Source organism: Ictidomys tridecemlineatus, chromosome 6 (genome assembly GCF_052094955.1).
Source record: "Ictidomys tridecemlineatus isolate mIctTri1 chromosome 6, mIctTri1.hap1, whole genome shotgun sequence".
Taxonomy (NCBI): Eukaryota; Metazoa; Chordata; class Mammalia; order Rodentia; family Sciuridae; genus Ictidomys; species Ictidomys tridecemlineatus.
This window is the reverse complement of record NC_135482.1, coordinates 73,675,342-73,699,522: the sequence shown is the minus strand read 5'-3', so window position 1 is coordinate 73,699,522 and position 24,181 is coordinate 73,675,342. Positions and strand designations below refer to the sequence as shown.

Below are 24,181 nucleotides of genomic sequence, written 5' to 3'. Positions count from 1 at the left end.
AGAAGGGGCTGGAAGGCAGGGTAAAGGCCAGGTTCCCTTTAGCCATTTTTCTATAGCCCAGGCAGCTTTTCGGGGATTTTTTCCCCCACAGTTTAGGGCTAGTATCCTTGACCACAGTGAGATGATCTGTGGCTGCCCGGGGCCAGGCTGAAAAACAGATTTGGGAGTGCCAGCACTGGGTTTAAAAGATTTAAATCTTTTTGACCCCTGATATCCTTGCATTGCCTTTTGGCACTTTCAACTTTGTTCTTGACAGTTCAGACTCCTTATGCAACTACATAAATGCCTGTACATACAGAATCTATTTCATATCCTTTAACCCTGACAGAAACCTTCAATATCAAGATTGTGTAATAATCCAGAAAAACCTTTCAAAGGCTAGATTGTGTTATAGTAAATCGTTTTAGGCTTATACCTATAGGTTGCTCATTCAGCCAAGATCTATTTGCTCAGGAGACCACTGAGCCAGTAACAGATACAAAAAACCCAAAACAGATGAGAGAGGATCATCAAACAGGGCTGACAGATGGGAACCTTTAAAATAGACATTGTGTGTACAGATTTCTTCCATTTACTTTCCCTTTCTTTGACAGATCAATTCTAACTGCAAGATTGTATACTAATCCAGAAAGCTATTTGAAAGCCAGATATAGTTAGAGTAAAATATTATATTAGACAGGCTTATACCTGTAAGTGGCCCTTCAACTTTACCTCTGACAGACCAACTTCAATTGAAAGACTGTACAAAAAAGAAACAGACACTACCAAAGAGCCCCAAAACCATGGCCAACAGACAGGAACATTTAAGTTCCAGCCAAGATCTTTCTCAAGAGACTACCTATAGGATTAGTGCATTATTGGCCATGTCTTAAAAGGGGCAGTAACAGATATAGGCAAAAACACAAGACAACAGTTCTCAAACTCAAGGCCAACAATCAGTTGAGAACCTACAACAGATCAAAAGGGAGTAAGTATCCTGAGGTTCTTGAGTTCCATTTAACCATGACTCCCCACATGAGTGGTACCACACGTCCCCATAAAAAGGAACAAGATGTGAGGAATCAAGGGTCTTGGCTTGCACACTGGGTGACTTATCAAATGGCCAATGGTGTCACAACTTTACTGTATTCAGTTTCCTTTTTCTCAGTGTAGACCATGATGGAGCAAACTTTACCTTTTTCTCAGTGTAGACCATGATGGAGCAAACTTTACCATTCAGGGAGAGAAGGCAGGAGTTCCCCAAAGCAAAAGGAGCTTTGGCAGCTGCTGGGATGGTCCTTCAGTCCCTCCCTTTACTCACAGGAATAGCACCTCTGGTTCAGAAGTAAACTTATCTGTTTCCTAACTCTCCTACTGTTGGCTCTTAACAAGTTTGTCAGCACCTTGCATCCTTAGCATGGAATTGGGGTTCTTTGGAGAGCTAGTCTGCCCAAGAAAGTTGGAACAGGGGCTGCTCTTGGGTTCCAATTGGGGTACCAAATTTTTTGTAGTAAGTTCAGTCCTTGTTCTTGATGCCAATCCAATAAGGAGAACATGGTTTTGAGAAAGGAAAAAAGTTGTATTGCTTGCTAGCAAAGGAGAAACACAGGGGACTCTTGTCCTAGAAGCTGTGATTCTTACACAATAGAATTTCAAGGCACATCAGATAGAGGCACAGATTTATTCAGAAAAGCAAGGAATATGTATTCAAGGGAGAAAAGTACAGAATACCTCAAGATTGAGACAGACATGCTTTTGTGGTCTAGGGCTCTTTTTTTAAAGGAAATTTTGTGAGTAGTGGTCATGGAAATGTGGGTGGGGTATCAGTCTGGTGATCACAGGACAGCTTTTGTTGTGATGGCTGATCTCAGAATCTTTAGGTGGATGTCATTTCTATTACCTGATCAATAAGATAACAATTGGAATATTCCCTATTAGGATAGGTTTCTGAAAACATCTCCCTTTGCTTATTCTATTCTGAAAACATATGTTTGTGTATAGTACAGGACAACTTTTGTAAATAAGTCATTCTGCCATAACTTTAAGATCCCAGAAACTTAGAAATGACTGGCCTGGAAACAAAACTTACTTGAGCACAAAAAGTATGAGGAACTTTAGCATGTGGTTTTCAGTTTAAAGCTATAGTCTCTTTTTCTTTTGTTTCCTTTATACCTTATATTTCTTCTTAGAAAGAATTTGGGAATCCTGTGGTTTTCATTAGCTGTGCCTTTGAGCATGCTTGTGGAAAAAAAGTGGAAAAAAGAAGGGGGACAATTAGGCTAGATCAGCTCAAAGAATTCTGGTTAGCAGGGATGCTATATGTCAAGACTGTAGTAGTTGTTTCCAGGAAGGGACTTGGTAAGCAAATTGCCTGTGGTTTGAACATCATGCTGTTAGCAGCAGGATCAGAGATAGAACATGTATGATGAAACTAAGAAGAGCCAGCTGTTATGTATCCCTTACTATATGCTACTGCTCTACGTGCTTTACATGGTTGACAGACCCTTTACAACTGTGTAGTAAATACTAACTTCATCTCCATTCTGTAGAAAATGAAAGTGAGGCAAAAATTAACTAAGATTAGTAATTTAGGCTACTGGGCAATGGAATAGCTGGTATTGAAATCTAGACAATTTGAATTCAATCTGACCTCTCAAACAATGTTCTATGTTATTGCCTCACATTTTAAAAGGATCATGAAGTCAAGGGTCTCCAGGATTTGTTCTGTAGTTCTGTATAATTGAGGTATTTGTTTATTTTTCTGGATACTCTTTTAATTTATGATGCAAGAATTCTTTTTTGTCTGTTTTTTAATCTGTATGCCTAGGTGTGATATGATGATGTTCCAAATAATCTACTCCAGCAGTGGCTGGAATAGCAACCAAAGAGAAATTTACATCAGTTCCTATTGTGTGATCTTGAGCAAGTCACAAAAATGTTCTGAATTTAAGCTTTAGAAGCAGAAAAGGATAACACCGTGTACACCATAGGACTGGACAATTAAATGAGGATTTTCTGACCACTAACTAGATGTGTTCTATTTAGGTGTCCTTGTTCAGGTAAGTGGACAATTTATGTGTGGCATTTGCAAGAGTAATTTGACCATACGATTTTTCTTTACTGCTGACATTAAACTCTTTGGTTAGAAGCAACTGCATAGAAACCCCTAAATGACTGTACGCCAAGTGTCTTGAGATGATTGATCTCTTTGAGTTATTTTTATAGTCATGCTTAGAGTAACACTCATCTAACTAACTACGCAGATGGGTCTGGTGACTGCCCATATCAAGCATGTATTTCTTTGCTAATAAAAGCTATGATTAAGACAGAATAGCAATGGAAAGCAAAAGAAGGACCTTTTCAGCTGACCATTCAGCAGATATTTTATTTTCATTTTCACAAAGTGACAACCCAAAAAATTTCTGAAGGCAACTGAATTATCTAAAATATTAAACATTTTTTATTTAAATAAATATTTTTCAGTTTCTTTCAATTGAAAGAAATATTAAAATAGATAGAACTGCATTAATATGTAGAAGTAGACTGCTTTAAATATTGTAACCTGTATACTAAAATCCAAGGAAGAGAAGTATAGAAAAAAGTACAAGGGAATTATGAGTAATGAATTATTTTAACTTTTATTGGATTATTTTCATTACAGTTGTGGCACTGACATTTTTTTTTAAAAAAAGATTTAAATTTTATGTAAAGATTGAACTTCAATAAAATAACTTAAAAAACATATACATGTATAGCACTAAATCTCCATAAAATATACAATACTTTTGATACAGCATAGGTTAGGATGATTTAAGGAAATAATACATATTCATAATTTTTCATTGATATCCCATGTCACATGTGAGAATAAATATATTGAATTTGCCAAGACATATGAAGTAACACTATGTAACATGCACTCAAATTAAAATATACAGTTTGAAATACATACATTTTTAAAAGCATAAAACTGTTTTTATCTAGATGTACATTAGAGCTTCTAAAGAGAAATCTGAACATTTATTACAAATAAAAGATACTATAACATCATGTGAGATATAGTCCAAAAGCTGCTAGGAAACAATTTCGACATGTAGAACATAAATTTCTACTTTGGCCAGAGTTAAAGTCTGATCTTTTTTGATCTTTAAATGAAATGGAATAATGTTAAATTTGCTAATGTCTTAAAACTGCACAAAGTACTGTTGTGATTTTAAGTACTAGTTAGCTGCACAGTCCATTTCTTTTTCTCATTTATATTGATATGACAAAATCAAACACATGAACTGTCTAAAACAAAAATGTGACTTACTTTTAAATGAAGGTATTTGAAATTCTGTAGACCAAATTATTCAAGTACAACAGACTGTATTTTATACACACAAAAGATTTATAGGAATTATGCTGTTTTACACTCACAAGCAAGTTATGAAGATAAAATACCTTTTCATGTACTTTCGAACATCAACACTTGGCATACAAAAATTTCCTTCTCTAAAGAGAGACGATATACAAGAAAGAGTTGTTAGCAGTTAGCTGTTTGGCATTTTTAAATGATTGCTGTTTCTAGACAATAGCAGCAGTATTGCTCACCTAGAAGAAATGAATGTACCAACAGTTTATATACTGCTACAATCTGAACCACTTCATCAATTTAGCTTAACATTACTATACATGAGGCTAAAAAATTTATAGAAAGTGACAGAATAAAGGACATTAAAATTAATCCAGAGAATAATTATAAATCTTTTTTATAGGTAGCATCTATGTCAGCTGTAAATTTTACCCATAATTTAATAGTTTGCTATAAAACATACACTATAAATTCTCTTTTCTTAGCCTGGTTATGTTTAATTATTTTATTACTAATAAGTGAAAAGGTCTGAATGTATAATTGAAAATTTACCACACCAGAATAAAAGTCAGGTATTTAATATAATTTGCTATAACTTTGAAAATAGTAAAATTTGATAACAAAACATAATAATACTTAATTATTGTGCTGATAAAAATCAAATCACAACAATCCTGCAAACTCCCCACTGTAGTAGTGAACTGTATTAGTATAATTAAGATGTGAGATTTTTAAGATTACATATGGATAGTATTTTCTAAAATATCATTCTCTCCCCCAGCCCCATTTTAATTTTTATTGAAAACCAAAAGGGTAAAGTTGCCAACTTGTGTTTTTCCTGATCAATCTTGCCCTATTTAACAGATACTGAAGTTATAGTAAGAAATTTATAAATTCTTTGCTTGAACTAATTTCTCATTTTAGTGTGAATAATGTACAAAGTAATATTTAGATAGGTACTAAAATCTAGTTCAGTAGTAAAATTAAGTTATGAAAAGACTTTAGAGGTATTCTCAGACAATTTTCTATTAAGGAACTTACTAATGCTTAGGCTGGGAACAAAAGCACAAATGGAAATTTTTTTTCCATCTATAAATATATATATTAAAAACAATCATGTTTTAAATCATTGACTAAGTTAGGTGCAATAATCAAAATTAATAGGTATGTTTACCTTGAAGAAAGATATTAATATCTTTTTTGATATCACATTCAGGCCTATATATGGACAAAATAAATATTTTAAATTCTAATGCAGAACAGCTCTCTACCTAGCCTCATCAGTGATTATGACCTTCTTCATTATATTTTCCTAAACCATCACATACCTCTGTTGAATTTGCAGCATATTAGGAGGAAATTACTATAAATAATTTCAATTGAAACCATGATGCTTAATCTGTGATTTAATAGGTAGGTCAAATAACATTATGTAAATTGTCCTACAAAATATATATTTGATTATATTTCAAATGGGAAGCTTTCAAGTTGATAGTGGTAGCCAAAGGCACTGAAAACTTAAAAGGTGATAATATTAAAAAAACCTGCAAAATTCATATATTTTAATTTTAATGTATTATAAATGTTCACCAAATCTAAAATACCCTAACTGTGTAAGATTCCTTTTCAAGGAGTTATTATTTTTTTTAAAAAGTTATAAATAATTCTTATACTATATCTCTCTGTCTTCAAAGATATGGAATATTATTATCATTACATAAATAATAAATAGTCCTTTAAAGGAGGAGTTGAAGGAAATTGGACAGGAGAACTGTGGCTGATTTTCCCTGGTATTATTTCATTTTTGGATATAAAGTTGAAAACATCATTTTCTTTTCAGGGAGAACAGGCCATGGTAAGAAAAAGCAAGAGTCTAGTTGCTTCTTTAATAAAGTTACTGTGCATCAGCCTAGCTGAGTATAAGTTTATAATTAAGGCTATATATGCAATAAGAGAAGAACTGAGGCAATATTGAACAAATCTGAAAAATAAAATTTTAAAGAGAAAACTTTACTGTTTTTCTCCCCATAATATTGATTGTATCACATAGTAGCTTATTTTCACTTTACCTGTATAATATTTTACACAGATAAGACATTTCTTATTATCCCATGTTAATAAAATAATACATTTCCCTATTATCTGCTTTTCTGGGGAAAAATCAATATTGATATTCCCTTAGAAATCAATCGCTAAAGCACCTAATTCAAGGAAACACTCTTCTCTAAAAATCATGTTTTTTTTAATAATATGAAAGGACCAAATGGAGAAAATTTTCTTGTTGAAGGATTTTTAGGGCACCAAAGTAACTGCTTAAGTACTTCTGGTGACTTAGAGTGAACTTCCTTGTCTAAATTCTCAGTTTGACAATTGTCATGGCAACTGAAGACTGAATTTATCAAAAGCCAGCTTTTCACTTAAGATATAGTACCTTATTAAATGTACTATTACAATGCATCAAACTGATGGCATTCCTAACTGGCCACAGAAGATTCATTCATGTTTTTAGTGAAATCAGCAAGTGATTTTGTAAGCAAGTAATTTTGTATGTATTAAATATTTATTGATGGAAGGGTAAGAATTTAGAGTTCAGTGATGAATGAACACAGAAACTAATGAACACTTTGAAAAGACATTATAGAAATGCAGTAGTCAACATTTCAACATGTGATATATTAGGACCATTAATTTGTTCCAATAAAAAAAAATCTCAATTTTTAGACAAGAAGGAAAATCAAACCAAGCATTAACAAACACACATACAGGATCACACATACACTCACACAGAGCCAAATCTATATATCTTGGTATTTTTTGGAAAATTATCAGAAAAAATGTGAGAAGATGGCAAAATAAAAACTAGTTTATGGAGTTAAGAAAAAGACAATTACAATTAAATGTGATAATTAACTTAGGAAGAGTTAATAAAAAGTTAAAAAAATAAGTCCCATGATTTTAATTAAAGAAACATCAATAACAGCAGGACTGTTTCTGCCACTGATTTCCTTCCTCTCATTTCAGAAGTTACTGGATTAAAAGAAAGAGAAAAGTAGTCTGCTAGCAGCTATTTATATAATACCAATGAAGGCACAAAAGAGTGGATTCAGAACCAATGAGTGAAGATGTGGGTTTGGCATGAACAAAAATTGACCCTGAAATACAGTTAAAGATCTGGCACTATTTGCATTTATAGTTGCATTCTTAAGTGACTTATGAATTAGGGATCTATAAAAATCTTTTCTTTCTTTCTTTGACAATAAAATATACTTATCAAAACTTGCTAGCTTATCTGTGCAAATATCATTAAAGCAAAAAAAAAAGTATGAAAATAACCCCTAAAAAGACCTGCTTTTGATATGTTCAAAAGATCTTGTGTAGAATCAGTCTCTGAAGAATTTGCATTATCTGGAGAGAAAAATCAAAATGTGGTATCCAAAAGAGATAAGGACATCTGTGCCCTCCTAACACACACTTTTGAATCTGTTGATGAAACTTTAAAAAAAATTTACTTTCTAATAGCAGATCACAGATAAGCCACTACTCATTAAGAAAATTTAGGGTCAATAGGCTATGTTTTGACATAAAACACTATTGGACCATTTCACAGAATTCTTTAAAAGTGTATTTATGTAATTTGGCTATATTAGTATTGACTCTATTGTCACTAATAATTATATGTGGTCTTAAGGGAAAGGGGGCCACTGAAGTCACTGGGTACAATATTATTTTACACTATCTCAGGAAGGAATTATTAGATTAAAGAATTAATATAAGCTGAAGAATTATTAGATTAAAATCTCTGTAAATTTTTTTCTAAAATTTTTGCTTGTTAAACAAAAGTCATAAGGGTTGCATTTACCTCCTAATCAAGTATTCTAGAATAGGAAGTCATTCAGGATGAGACTGTGGAAAGAATCAGATTAAAAGCAGGGCAGTGAGGTCACCAATTGCTGTTCTCCCCAACATTTGTTTAAATAACTAAAGGTATCAGCAACTGATAACTATTCCACATCCGAAGCATCATTGTCAGAAAGATGATAGTTACTTCCCTTTACTCGAATGTATTCAATATATCTTCCTTCATCAGAATCTGAAGCGCCACATGTACATAGCCTGTTGTCAAAAAGTGATTCAATTTCCTCTAATTTTTTCCCTTTGGTTTCAGGAAGACAGCCATAGATGAAAAGAAGTCCCACAGCTGCAAATCCAGCATAGAGGAAGAAAGCTCCTGCAATGGTAAATAATATGTATGAATATATATATGTAGGCTTAAGTCAGAAGAGTACTCAATTTTGACATTTCTCCCCCTAGTCAATCATGTATAAGCACGGTAGAAAATGGGACCAAAAAACTGCTAACCTGGTTTACTAAAATTGTTCTGACTCTATGAATATAATGTAACATTTAATGCCAAACTCAAGAATAATAAGAATAGACCAGGCTCAGCTGTAAGTTCTGCTTTGAAGCCTTTCCTCGTGTTCGTTACTGGAGGGAATTACTCCTTCCCATATGCTTCCATAGCACTATGCTGACAAGTATTATATGATAAAAAACCAAGAAGTATTATAATTATGTGCATATGTATATCTTGTCTACAAGACTAGAGGCACTTTGAGATGGGGGAAATTTCTTTCTTATGTTGATTTCCAGAACCAAACACAATAATGACATTGCTAAATTATGCCTCAGTGGAGCACACAGGCAACTCCATTCTTCTGGTTTCTCGTGCCACAAATCTGGGAGTCATTCTTGACATTTCTTTTATTCTCCTACCCAACATCCAATCTGTTAGGAAATCCTGTTGGCTTTATCTTTAAAATATAACCCAAAGATGACAATTTCTTAGTAAATTCATAGATATCTGAGGCTTAAGAGCTATTCTCCCTCACTACACTATTGCAATTGTCTTCTAATGGGTCACCTTGTTCCTTCTCTTAGACCTTTATATTCCATTTTTTTCTCCATCATCTGACATACTGTAATGTAAGCTCTATGAGTTCAGAGAATTTTGTTTTGCTGTGAGATTATGCATGTCAGTGCAGTACAGCCATAAAGACATAACTACTACCTGTTTTCTCAATTTCAGTAAAGCAAGACTGATGGATGTGATACCTGAATGCATGGCTTCTTTGTATTCTCTCCATATTTCCAAGTTAGCATTTCCTTTATAATTGAATTCTTCATTTAAGTTTAAGAACCTATATTTTAACTTTGGTGGGGAACAAACTATGATAAAGTCTTTGCATAATTCTAGGCCTTCAGATCAGATTATCTGTGTATAGGATGGGGAAAGCAAAATTAAAGATTAATGTGACAAATAGCTGAAGAAAGGGTGTCACAATTAGGACTGGGAAGACCTGGATGTAAAACTGGTCTCAGTGTCTTCTAGATAGTCATTTAACCTCTGTGCCTTAGTTTCCTCGTTAAATAAAGTAAGATGGTTTCACAGTTACTATTTAAGTGCTGGCAGTTTATGAGTCTATAAATAATATAGTCCAAATCACAAACAGGTATAGGTAAAATGGTTACGAGATACTGAAGAGAGAGACTTGCTCTTTTGTAAGTAGCAATGTGATCTACTTGAGGGCAGAGTCTGTTGTTTGCTCATCATTGGAGTCCCAGTGAATAGGGCAGTGCCTGAACACATCTGAGGGTCTAGAGAATTAATGTGCCCTTTAAGCTAGCAGACCAGAAAAAAGTGTTGAATTGTACAATTATACAATATAGCTTTAAACTGAATAATCATAGAAGTTAAACAACTGAGTAAAACATTTTGATATGGTAACATAATAGCACAGTAAGGGAAAGACATATTAAGACTACTTTCTTAATAAATAGCTATGTTGAAAATTTCCTCAGAAATATGTCTTGGCAACTCTTGAGTAACTGTGGAGGAGTGCTGCTTAAAGAATCTGCTAAATAGAATGAGGGGCTGTAAGAAGACAGAAGGGGAAACAGAGATAAATTGTGAGATATTAGAAAAAACATGAAAGGGTTAACTAAATCAACATATCATTTGTTAGGTTAAGTACTCAGAGCCATTAACTTTTTCAGGAGCTAGACTTGTAAAATACATTGTTTTTCTTTAGTAAAATTCAACTGTTTACAAATCATCAGTTCATTTTAGTATGGTTCTTTTTAAACACTAACTATAAGCTTACATTTATTTTTTTATAGCTTATACCCAAATCAGAAAAGATTATGAAGTCATGTAGGATGTGAGGCACAGTGAGAGAAGTCTAGCTCCATGGCTCTGTGGAGAATGTGACCCTGAAAGTCCCATTTATGGTTCAGGACCCATAAATCCTGAACCCTTGGCAGAGTTTTTAAAATTCTTTTGAACTTAGTTTCCTGATCTGTGTAAAGGGGAAATAATTCCTGCTTTGCCAAACTGTACAGAATAGAAATAATGTATGTTACATGTCCATTAGAATTTTGGATGCTCAAAAATGTGATAGTCAACATTATTCAATTCTACCAAATGATTAATTGGGAATATTCTCATAAAAATGGTGACATTGACAAGCTAGCTCTTAGAGAATGTGGCAGTTTGACTTCCTCTTCCTACCCTAAAAGGAAGCAGAGTCCTGTGTTATGAGGGCACATAAGCAAAAATATGGAGGGGAACAGAAATCCAATCTTTAGTGAGGAAGGACAAAAAAAAAAGGATGGTAATCATGAAAAGTAAAGTGCAGATGGTGAAACATTTTAAACTATATCAAAGCAAATCCAGTTTGGCTTTACACAATATATATATTTTTTTTCATGATCTTTCACAATTTTGGAACAGTGGTCTAATTAGAAGTAACAAAATCTGTCATTCTAAACTCCTATAGTTAAAAACAGTTAAATGCATTAGTAAGATTCTTAAAGATGATACAGATTGTTGTTTGTAATCTAGATTTCCAAAACCAAAGAAAGTAAATTACATTCTTTTAAAATATAAGACTGAAAAAAATATAAAGAATCCAAAGCAGGCAAGTGTGCACACTGCCTAGACCCTGCTGAGACTGGTCAAACTACAGAGGAGTGTAAGCAGGCCTACTTCTTGTCATGGTCAAATCAATAATGTAACTCACTTTCTCAGTTATTCCTCCTTGGAAAAAAAAAGTAACACGTCTATCACAGGACTATAAAACAGTGTAGATAATTCCTCAGCATTATTCTAAATGAAATAAATCTTATTGGAGTTCTATATTAAATTTCAGATTAAAACAAATATTTAATATATTTATGCAGATGAATGGATAAAAAATGTGGTATATATACATAATGGAGTATTACTCAGTCATAAGGAAAAATAACTATGACAATTGCTGGTAAATGGATAGATCTGGACACTATCATTCAAAGTGAAATAAGCCAATCCCCCAAATCCAAAGGTCAAAGGTTTTCTCTGATGTGTGGAAACTGACCCACACAATAAGGGATTGGGGGGAAAAATAGAAGTTCAGTGGAGTAGATAAAGGGGAATGAAGAGAAGGGAGGGGTGTGGGTAAAGGAAAGACAGTGGAATGAATCTGATGTATTTATGTATGTACATAGGAAAGTGATATCAGATTCATTCCACTGTCTTTCCTTTACCCACACCCCTCCCTTCTCTTCATTCCCCTTTATCTCACCATTGTGTTTTTTAATTTTTTTTTGTAATGGGGATTAAACCCAGGGGTACTTAACCACTGAACTGCATCCTCAGCCCTTTTTATATTTTATTTAGAGACATGGTCTTGCTGAGTTGCTTAGGGCCTCTTTAAGTTTCGGAGGTTGGCTTTGATCTTGTGATTCTCTTGCCTCAGCCTCCTGAGCTGCTGGTATTACAGGTTTGCACCACCATGCCTGGCCTTGTACATCCACAAGAAATTTAAAAAAATAAATAACTGGGTAAAAACAAATATTTATACAAATTGAATCAAGGATCATGTTTCATTAAATTTTAGTATTTCAAGAATGGTGATATAATGCTCTCCAAGGGAATCCATTTAGCCATACATACATGATATGTATAAAATGGTATACTGGTGACATTTTAATGATGATTTTTAGTAATGAACATTATTAAATGACTTATAAGGCAAGCCTTATGAATTAACAATAATAATAATAAACAAGAAAGAAAGAAGCCATGTATATTCCCAGAATAATATAGCATTAGGATGTGTTATAGTTTGGATCTGGAATGTTCCCCAAAGTCTCATGTGTTGAAAGCTTGGTCCCTACCTAAGGCAGCAATGTTCAGAGGTTGAGCTTTTAGGAAATGACTGGATCAGAAGGGCTTTAACCTCATCAGTGGATTAGTGCATTTGATAGATTAACAATTTGAATGGACTATGGGGAGATGGTAGAAACTGTAGGCAGGTGGAACATGGTTGGAGAAAATAGGTTGCAGGGGGTTGTGCCCTGGAAGGTTGTTGTCCCTGGTCCCTTCCCCTTTCTTTCTTTCTCTGCTTCTAGCTACCAATGAGGTAAGCAGCTGTCCTCTGCTAATCCTTCTATCATGATGTTCTGCCTAATCTCAGGCCCAAAACAATTGAGCTGGCTAACCATGGACTGAAACTTCTATAAATCTTTCCTCCTCAAGTTGTTTTTATCAGGTATTTGTTACAGGGATAAAAAGTTGATTAACACAGATATGTACATATTGAATCAGGGTCATTAAATACATATCTTACATAAATCAATAACATTAGATTAAAATATCACACAAAAAGGAGAAAAATGATCCCGAACTGAAATATTTTCCCTCTTGGAGAGTCGCAGATCAGATAGACAAATGTGCTGACATGAGAGAAGCAAAAGCTTCCAACTGGCTATTTTTGAAAAAGGTCTGCTTATGACCCATTTAAATTTCATTTTTGTTTCATATTTTCTCAGAAGTATAGATTCAGGAATAGCTTTGCTCTCCAAAGTATTACCATGTAAACTTTTTTTTTTTTCTAATTTGGACTATGAGTTTCTATACAAAATGCTTTCTCAGGGTGTTAGTATATATTTAGCTTTTCAAATATTTAAACATTCTCAAGAATCAACAAATAGAAGTAAATATTGTGTTCATATTTATCATGTCATGATGAGAAGTTCATGATGAGTTTATGTATAAATCTTTAATTGCCAAATGGGATAAAGCTGAATATTCTAAATATATATCCAGTTTAAAATGCCAGTGCATTTCCTTTCCAAGAAAAAAAATATTTCTAAGTGTTCTAAGTAGTGATTAGAAGAGTTTTAAAAATATAAAATCATTGGATAAATAGTATAAATTAAAAGCAGATACCAATTTAATATGTTTAGAAGAGAAGGAAAATAGATTTTTATGTTTCCTTGTAATCATTTATCTACAAAATTCATTCATGTATTTATTCACTGGGCAAACACTTTTGAGTGCTTATCTGGTGAATTAGATACCATGGTAGGACTCAGGAATATAGTTTCTCTCTAGGGATTTATGGTCTAGTGGTAGAGTGTTGGGAAGAAGGCCAATAAGCCTGTTCTGTAACATGGAATTATAAAAGTTCCTGGAGCATGACTGAGGTGAGATGGGGAAGGGAATCAGAACAGGTTTTCTGGTAGAGTGGATTTCTACAAACTCTACCAAGGCTTATGGGGAGATGATAATGAATACCTTGCATTTCACTGTTTGGATCCTATCAGAACCTATGAAGTTGGACGAACAAGGCAGAACCCTCTTTTTAATTTTTTTTTTTTGTAGATGGACAGCATGCCTTTATTTTATTTATTTTTTTATGCAGTGCTAAGGATCGAATCCCAGTGCCTCACAGTGCTAGGCAAGCGCTCTGAGCTACAGCTCCAGCCCACTGAGTTCTCTTTAAAAAAAAAAAAAGAAAAGAAAAAATAATGTCTTTTCGCTTAAGTACAAAGGATTTGAAACAGCTTCCCAAAGTATTTTTTTAACCCAGCTATTTCCCAGTATTGTTGTTTTTGAAATATGGTCTCCATGTTTTTCACTTGAACATTCTTGTCACAGTTGTGGAAGTATTGGCCTTAAAGAACACTGAAAGGTACAGGTGGGAGGCATGAGCACAACACATCATATCTTTCAATATTTGTGTAATTTACTTTCTGCCCTCCACTGAATGTGCTCCTAGACTTGAGTGCTTCCCTGTTACAGAGTATCTTGTTGGCCCTGCCTTTATCTTTCTACTGTTTGTTAAACTGAAAGCTACACTGTGAAGATGTCCAACTGGGGAGGTAGAGGGGAGATATTTGGGGTTACGAGAGTGGATAAGAAATAGCCATAAGCCTCAAGATCAAACCAGGCTCTTACCATAGTATGTAAGATATTCTGCTGTGTGTAAAAATGTCAGTGAAACCAGAACATTGAAAATCCAGTTTATTCCAGATGAACATGCATTTCCTGTACTTCTTGCCCAAAGGGGATATATTTCAGAATTCACAGTCCAAGGCATTGGTCCCATTCCTAAAAAATAAAAAAAAATTTAAAGCTTCTGTAAAATAGCATGTAAAAACTTTGCAAAATAGTAAGTTTTATTCTAAAAGGAGATAATTTAAGACAATAATAACAACAAAGCCTTTGCTTACCAGGTGCAAAGAAAACAAGATATAAAATAAGGCCCAGAAGTGCAGTCCAAGAGTATGGAGTAGGGCAGAAATTGTAAGCCCAAAATACTTCTTCTGTTTTGAACTTGGTTTCATTTTCACACCTAAAAAATAAGGCAATATAATAAGTGTTTTAGGATATAGTTGGATGTGTTTGGAAATCCCTTAATGTCTTATGATAAAGGGTACAAATGGTTTTCTTGAAAAAAATTATTAAATATGTATGTAAGTTCATATAGAACATTTTAAAGCTAATAAAATTCTAGGGCAACCCATAGAAATGAACTATTTTTTACCTATCTCTGTAAAAATTAGACCTTTTTTCTAGAAGAATACTATGAGTCAGTGTTCCAAATTTCAGAACCAAAGGTTTTTCATCTGTGAAATGGGGATGAGAACTCATAGGCTGTAAAGAGGTGATAGGGTGGATAAAGGAAGCAAACAGAACAGTAACAATGATTAGATCTGATTCCAAATAATCATCTGTCTCCTGCTCAATGTCACTGCTTTTACGTCAGTTATTCCTGATGATCTTACCTTCTTGTTCTATAGTGAAGCAAAATGTCCTTGGTTTATATTAATTCTGAAATTGAACTAAAATCTTTTTACCTTAATTGCCCCTAAAGATACAATTAGTCCTGGCTGGGCTCATGTCTGTAATCTCAGTGGCTCAGAAGGCTAAGGCAGGAGGATTTCGAGTTCAAAGCCATCCTCAGCAACTTGTTGAGGCCATATGCAACTCAACAAATTTTAAAAAAATGGGGGTTTTGGGATGTGGCTCAGTGGTTAAGTGTCCCTGGGTTCAATCCCTGGTATCCCCCAGCCAAAAAAAAAAAAAAAAAAAGACTAGTCTCAAAAACACTGTCTTTGTCAACCTCTGAACCTTGACATTCAAGCCTACTTTTGTTATAGTGTGTATGAACTACTTAAACATCCCACCTGTCTTGATGATTTAGATGCTTTGTCAGTCCTTTCTCTACCTCCTTTCATACTGTACCACATTCATTTTTACTTCTTGCCCATCTAATTCATTGGGCTAATACTTCATTATTTATTCTAAAAGCAGAGAGAGAGGGAAAGAGAGTGCGCGTGTGCGCACATTTTATTTTGATGGAAGTAATATTTTATTCTAAGACATCAAACCTTGAAACATTCATTTTCTGATCACACTTTATTTCCTCACTTTTGATAATATGAACTAAAGCCAAAACTTTAGTTTCTGAACTTCCAGTATGCATTTGCTTCATTACTCAGATCAGACCATGCCAATACTCTACTCTCTTCACTGGCCTTTAGAAGCCAACCTTCCTCTATACTTGTTTGCCATCTTACCATCTCAGTTTCCAACTCAGTGTGATATCACTAACTTCCTTCAACAACCACTTATTATAAGTTGGCCAAAGTTATAAAACTATGCTTGTGGGCTCCATTAATTTTTCATGCTAATTCATCTTAGTGGGGTCCCTAATGATGCTTATTTAATCCTTTATTGTCTTCTCTACTGAATTACCTACGTATTTCAAAGTAGTCAATAAACTTTTGTCAACTGTTGTTTCAACTCAATAAAATATTTCTTACTATCTTCTAGTCCTGAATTCTTTCCCTGTGGTTTCTAAGGAGATGAATTTGTCTCCTTGTTAAAGAAGAATTGAGGGGGGTCAGGGACAGGGCTCAGTGGTGGAGTGTTTGCTTAGCATGCGTAAGGAACCAAGTACTATACAAAGAAAAAAGGAAAATTAAATTTTCCTTTACTCAACCTCTACTTTTCTTTTTTGAAAATAAAAAAATCTTTCCCAGAAACAAAAAATAGAGGCGAGCTCTTCTCCATCCAGAGGTATGTTATTCATCTTTTCTAAGAACTGTCATTTATGTCAATCATTTTGCATCTTATTCTTCTCCTGCATCCTCTGAGGTTATTTTTCATAAAGTCTATTCCTTCCATCTTTAGTTTCTTCCTATTTGAGCCTTCCCTTCTGTCTATTACACAGATCTCTCCTATTCAAGTGTTTAACCTTCTCATATTACTACTACTAGCTCTTCCAAAATCACAGAGGCACTTCTACTCATGAACTCTACATTCTCACTTTCCTTCCCATACCCTTTCCCATACCCTGTCACCTGCCAGCTGACTTAGTTGGGGTCTATTTTCCTGAATCTGCTCACCAAAATGCCATCTATGATCTCTTTTATTTACTCTGTGATGGTTGATATTTCTGATATCCTTCTTTTCTTCTCTTCCCTCTTTACTTTTTAAAGCGTTCTCTAAAGTTTTACTTTGGGCTTATGCCTTCTATTGTCATCATCCTATCTAATTGTAGATTATAGTCTCCACGTGGATACCCATTTTTAGTTTATCCTTGACTTTTTTTTCAAGCTCTATTGATGGGGTTTAGGTATCTGTTGAACATTCACATCTAGATATCCTGCTATACCCTTAAACATAATGTGGCTACAATGAAATGTATTCTAAGAAGAAAGGTGGGGCTTCTATAACTGCAAATCATGACTTAACCACTTACTTTGTTGTGTTAATGCAAAAATTTATATGATGGGTGCTTTTAATGTGTCAGTAATTAGAATACAATTATTATATTTATGGAACCTTGAGTAGGATGGACACAAGCATGGTCCTGTTTCCTCAATCTGTAAAATAGGTGAAAGGACTATTACCAGGCTGTTAGAACATTAAATGTTCCTATCTGTGTGAGCATTGTGCATCTGCATGCTTAGCATCCTGCCTGGCATATGGTATAAGCACAATCAATTATTACTTTACTAGTGCCCCTCGAGCCATTTCTGTTTTATTTAACATAACCATTCTCTGAATTGCATGTTTTAAAATCTTGGCATCATCTTCTGCCTTTTCTTATCCATTTTAGATCTACTTGCTTTTAAGTATAACTAAAGCACAGTGGCTGAGAGTTTATACTCTGACACTAAATTCTGAAGGTTAAATCCCAGGCTAGGACAGCAAGCTGTGAAGCTAGAATGTATGTGACTAAAGTACTTTTCAAAGCTATGCCCTTATCTGTGAAATAAGGATTTTCCTAACACAGAGAAAGATATTTTTGAGTCTTACATGACATTAATGAATACAAACAATTTCACACAGTACAGGCCAGAAATCATAATCATATTTCTGATGGGCTGTGGATGTAGCTTAGTAGTAGAGCATTCACTTGAATATACAAGGTCCTAGATTTAATCTTCAACACAAATAAAAAAAATCTGTTTCCTAGATACTTTCTTGAATCTGATTCTTCCATTTGCACTCATAAGCACCTCAATTCAGAATCTGAGTGCTTGTGTCATAAACCACTTCTCAGCACAGTCTAGAGCAGACCCCTGATCTGCATTTCCTGATATTCATGTCCTGTGCATTCTTCTGCCCTTGAATGTGGGAAGAACCTGTGACTTGCGTCTAACCCAACAGAAGCTGGCAAAGGTGACAAGACATACGTGGTCAAGTATGTAAGATAGTAGTGCTGTTAAGCTGAACTCTTTCATTCCCTTGCTGCCTTTAAAGGAGCAAGATTCCATATTGTAGGAGGCAGAAGGCTTATTTTGGAAGGCCCCCAGAGGGAAATAAGGGCAGCTTTGACACAAAGCCACAAGTTACTTAATTCTGCTAACAAAAGTGAATAATCCCCTATTGAGCCTTGTTCTGAGTGTTGTATGATCCTAAACAGAGGACCCAGCTAAGCTGTGCCTGGATTCCTGACCCACAGAAACTATGACATAATAAATGTGTGCTATAATAGAAAATAAATATACTCTAATTATTTTTTATGCTTCTAGCATATCTTTCTTCAAATTTCTGCCCTACTACACTATAACTGTTCTAGCCAGTTTGCTGCTCGAAAACCATTTTTTCCCTAATTCCAACAGGGCCTGCAAAATTTGGCCATAGCTGCTTTTTGTTGTATTCTATACATAATCATATTCTCTACCTAGACTAGACTTTATTTTATGAATATACTTTCCAGAGCCAACATCTTCTACTCATGCCATTTCCTCTAACTAAAAGCAGACTCTTAATTCTCATGCCTCCAGGGTTAGTAATTCTCTTGGGCCTCCAGGGTTAGTATAAAGCCTACCACACAGCTGAAAGCTTCTTCCCTCCATCACACTCAGTTTCGTCGTCCTTGTTTATACCATTGCTCAATATTCTCCCATTTGATATAAAATCCTCCTCCTCCTATGCTGGACCCTCACCCCAGGCACTGCAGCATGACACAGGGGGCTGAGCACACAAGGTCAAAAAAATGTCAGATATGAATTTATTTTTCATTTCTACCACTGGTCAGCTGTGTAACTTTGGAAAAATCACTTAATTTCTCTGTGTTTCAATTTTTCTATTAAAAAAAAGAGTCCCTGATAGAGATTAAATAAGGGGATAACTGCTTGGCACAAGAGCAAATTATAAGTGTCTGCCAAAAGAATAGACATTTTTGTATTTTTAAAATATATTATTTTCTAGTCCAGAGATTATACTCTATAATAAATCTCCTGAGAAATAATCCTTGAATGTTAAACGAAGCCTTAACATTGACATTTGTTTGAAAGTATGAAACAGCAGTAGCAATCTCCTGATATATAATCCCATGATTGATAATTTTCCACCACTGAAGTAGTCTTTTGAATTATTAAAATCATAAGAAGGAAGAAAAAACAGGAAAAGAAAAGTAGGCAGGTAGGTAGGGGAGGAATGTTCATAGTGATAACTAAAATGCACTGAAAACCTCTCTTTACTATTTTTGTTACTATCATATTTTCTTGCATGTGGTATTGCTATGAGAATGGTAAGTAGCATATTCTAAGGTGAACTCCACTTACTCACACAGCTTTCCCTGTCTGGCTGTGCATGTTTCTCTGTGTAAAAATGGCCAAATAAACCCACTGTCATCTTTGTGCTGATTTTAGAAGCAGTGCAGGCACTGACTTCTCAGTTGCATACTCAGCAATACATACATGTAGCAAATGACTAAGGTGACATCATTCTTGACCTTCAAAATATAAACACTACAAATCCCAACTAAAAAGTGAAAATGTAGATTCTGATATTATTACACAATACCCTCATGCTTTCCTGGCTTAGCAACTGCTGGTGGAAGAACATCATGCTCCCAAAAAGGAACAAAAATACTTTGACATCAGTGTGTGGGTTGAGATTAGAAATAAAGTCATGCTCTCTGATGCAGCATTACATCTTAGAGCAAAACCAGAAAATAGCACAATAATAGAAAGCTGTGTGCAGGGTGCTATGGTGGACAAAGCAGTGGAAGCTTATCAAGAAGGTGACATGTTTCTCTTGAGAGTAAGAGAACTATCTTTCCTAGCAGAATGACTAGACTACTACCTGACTGTAGACCAAATAAATGGTATTTGCCTGCTCTAGTCTTGAGGCCCATAATACTTCCTTTAGTAACACATCTAGAAATTAATGGCCTTCTCTGAATGTGAAATAATTCTCTTCTGCCTACTAAACACCCACCCCAAAAGCCAGTTCCCATGTAGAGCTAGTTCTTCCTGTTTCTTTTATATTATCGGTCCATCTGATATGGATAGTTGTAAACCAAAGAACTAAAGAAAGAAACAAAGCAGTGCAAATATGCAACTGCTCTTGCCACAGTCAGAAATAATAATGTTCTTTGCTTCCTACACAACACATGCTTTTTGCATTACCTCTTTATTCACTATGATGACATGATAAACACACAGAACATTGCCCCTTTCTAAGAGTTTATAAAATACCCAGGATTTTGGAAAAGAGATGGGAGAGCTTATTATGGGGAGAAGTGATATATCTTTTCACCCATTGCAGTGCTGGGGATGGAACCCATGGCCTCATGTGTACTATACAATTGTTCTACCACTGAGCTACACTCCAGCCCCTATGTATTGGACTTACCATGGTTTGGGTGACATATTTCCCAGTCTTCTGTTGGGTTTACCGCACATGCTTTACTTGATAATTTATTAATGAGAACTGTGTGAGTCAAGCATGATTTCGTATCCAGTTATTCATGCAGGACTGTGATTGCTATGGAAAAGATCACTAAGCTATCACCTCAACACAAATTAGCTATCCTTAAATGTTAACTCTAATAGTTCTTTACTGGTGGGAATTTATGATCAGATTAAACAGAATTTAAAAATGGTATTGAAGTGATACCTGGAAAAAGATAAAAGTATCTCCTAGAAAATGTTACTTTTATCTGAGGATAAAATAAAGGAAAAAAAAAAGGACAACCACTCAGAGTACTAGGATGATATAAACTACTGCAACACAAATCTTAAGAAATTTAGACTTCTGGGCATCCTATCAAAGAAACCAGGAAAAGTTACTATTACAAACTTGGCTCATTACTTCCCACTTTCAATTGCTGTTCTGTAGGCACAGTCTCTACTTAATAACCTAACATGAACTTTTAAACTATTAACATATACACAGCTGAATATTTATAGCAAAGTATGATTTCCTAGCTTGTGATATACACATAGACCAAGGTGAATATCTCAGCCTTGTGTGATTTCCTATTGCCTAGCTTTTCTCCCTGCCCCTCCCTGTTTTTGGTTTTGTAATTTTCCTAGAGAGGATTGTCAAAAAAGGAAGTTGAAAAACAAATTGGGTTTTGTTACTTACTGTGAGTTTTGGGTAAAAATAAAATATTTAGAATTATTGAGGCAATTAAATTAGTCATAATTAAATTTCAAGAGCTTTATAAGTTTAAAGCTAAAAGCCAGTTTTTCCTTATTTGTTTACTTATTGTAATAGAGATTGAATCCAGGGGCACATTACCACTGGGCTACACCATCAGCCCTTGTTTATTGTTTGAGACAGAGAAGCATGATTAACAACTTGGTTGTTAAGGCTGGCCACAAACTTGAAACCTTCCTGTGTCAGCTAAGTCATTGGGATTATTGCTGTTCATAGGCTGGTGGGCCTGAGATTAACTTAGGCCTCCTTGTGGGCCTGGGCAAGGGGACAAGTCTTTGCAGTGAAGTTATCCCATTTCCCCATCCTATAAAGTCATATGTTGCCTATATGCTCTGCTTCTGACTCCCTGGCTGGTCCTCTTTCCAGCTATCTGGCTTTTCACATATTTCCTTTATTCATTATTAAACCTACAACCTGGCTGAACACTGTGGTACATATTTATTATTCTAATGACACAGGAGGACGAGGCAGGAAGACTGCAAATTTGAGACAGCCTGGGCAACTCAGCAAGACTGTCCTAAAATAAAAACTAAGGTTTTAAGATGATGATATAGAGAAGTTCAGCTTCCTGGATGCTCTGTGGCATGAAACTAAGAAAGCACTTAGGGAACTTCTCAGCAAGGTGGGTAAGGAAAAAAAACAGTGGGTGGGGCCCGGCTTTACTGAAATTTAATGCTGAACATTCAAAGTAGATTGGGGACTCAGGAGGTTGGACATAATAAAATAAGGAAAAAAATCCCCAGCATGACAGCTGCAGCTGGAAACACCAGCCAGAGTGGTCCCCTCCATGTTCAAAGTGGAGAGATAAGGGAATTAAAAGAACCTACATTTTTAGGAGGCCTGAGGCATGTCTGGGTACATCGAGTTTAGAGATCAAAGACATTGCCTAAGTAAATTGAAAGGTGCACTGCAAGATATTTTTGTGCAGGAAAGAAGCCCCATCTCTCCTAGCAGTGTATAGGGAGGAGAGTAAGGAACCATTTTGGAGATGTGGTGGAAGAGCTGGCAGCTGGGGAGCTGATTCCTGACAAACCTGAGTTTGGCCCCAAATACTTGCAAATCCACACTGCATGTCATAGAGTCTGCTAAGTGACCAGGAGAAAATCACTTTTACACAGGCAACAACTGGTCATGGAAACCCACTCAGCTCTATCCCTCCCCCTTCAATTAAGCTGCTTGCAGGACTGGCTAGAAGTGACATGCCTAGTTGTGAATTAAAAAATGCAGGGACAGTAGAGATTGAGTTTGGACACTGAACCTGAGATCTGGAAACATGGGGTCCTCAGATGATGTATGAAGTAAGAATTGGCTCCTCCAACACACAAGTGGAACCCAGGGGAGATCCCTGTGGTACAGTCTTCCAGTATTTTTTTTTTAATCTTTTTTTTAAAATTGGTTGTTCACAACATTACAAAGCTCTTGACATATCATATTTCATACATTAGATTGAAGTGGGTTATGAACTCCCAATTTTACCCCAAATGCAGATTGCAGAATCACGTCGGTTACACATCCACAATTTTACATAATGCCCTATTAGTAATTGTTGTATTCTGCTACCTTTCCTATCTCCTACTATCCCCCTCCCCTTCCCACACATCTTCTCTCTCTACCCCATCTACTATAATTCATTTCTCTCCTTGTTTATTTTCCCATTCCCCTCACAACCTCTTATATGTAATTTTGTATAGCAATGAGGGTCTCCCTTCATTTCCATGCAATTAAGATTAACATTAAACAGAGACATGAGATGGCAGTCTTCCAGTATTGACTGGCAATTGCTGGGCCCTGGTGATAAGCTGATTTGAAATCTCCAGACCAATTTTGCATTCATTGAAGAGCAGGGAGCTTACCTAAGCCCAAACCCCACCTCCAGAATTTTGCCTATAGGATTGCCTTACTCCAGGAGTCTACCTGAAGGGTGGGGCATCAAGCGCTAGATGACCTCATCTAACACTGGTGAGAAAAGTAGCTGAGAATCTTTTGAACTCCAAGGAAACAATTCTTTATCTTAAAGATTTTTTCCCTCCCTCTTTTTTCTTTTCTCTGTCCAATTGTGATCTTAATGGTTCATGACATTTATACATATCCATATTTGTATTTTTTTCTAATTTGTAGCATTTTTGAAGCCAGTTATTTTTCATGAATCAGATTTTTGAGGACTGGGATGTATGATTAGTTTATTTCCATTGTTTTGTATTCCTTTATTTTTAATTTATGAAATTTTTACCTCAGGGGCTGGGGCTATAACTCAGTGGCAGAGCATCTACTAACATCAAATGAACCCTTCTTAATTTCAAGAATCAAAGAGAATACAACACAATAATACTAGGTAACAATAACACATCTCTTTCACCACTGGATAGATTCTCCAAATAAAAACTAAACAAAGAAATACAAAATTAAAAAATACAATTAATAATTTAGACTTAATAGATATAGAATATTTCATCCATCAATGACTAAATACACTTTCTTCTCAGTAGCATACAGATCCTTCTCTTAAATAGACCATATCTTAGGCTACAAAGTCACTTTTAAAAATTTACAAA

At 35.1% G+C, this 24,181-nt stretch overlaps 1 protein-coding gene and 1 long non-coding RNA gene across 2 annotated transcripts in view; one reads left to right on the top strand and one right to left on the bottom strand.

The window, feature by feature from the left end:
• Positions 1–3,591: 3,591 nt before the first annotated feature.
• Positions 3,592–24,181, bottom strand: part of Slc2a13 (solute carrier family 2 member 13) — a 319,628-nt gene continuing 299,038 nt past the window's right edge. Inside the window, exons 8-10 of the mRNA XM_078014891.1 lie at positions 14,891–15,012; positions 14,616–14,768; positions 3,592–8,561 (exon numbers count right to left, since the gene is read on the bottom strand). Coding sequence (XP_077871017.1) covers positions 8,335–8,561; positions 14,616–14,768; positions 14,891–15,012 — 502 coding nt within the window. The 3' untranslated portion in view covers positions 3,592–8,334. The remainder of the gene's footprint in view (positions 8,562–14,615; positions 14,769–14,890; positions 15,013–24,181) is intronic.
• The window catches only part of LOC144364869 (uncharacterized), a 53,836-nt gene continuing 37,934 nt past the window's right edge, over positions 8,280–24,181 (top strand). The window contains exon 1 of the long non-coding RNA XR_013422971.1: positions 8,280–8,569. This is a non-coding gene — a long non-coding RNA (uncharacterized LOC144364869). The remainder of the gene's footprint in view (positions 8,570–24,181) is intronic.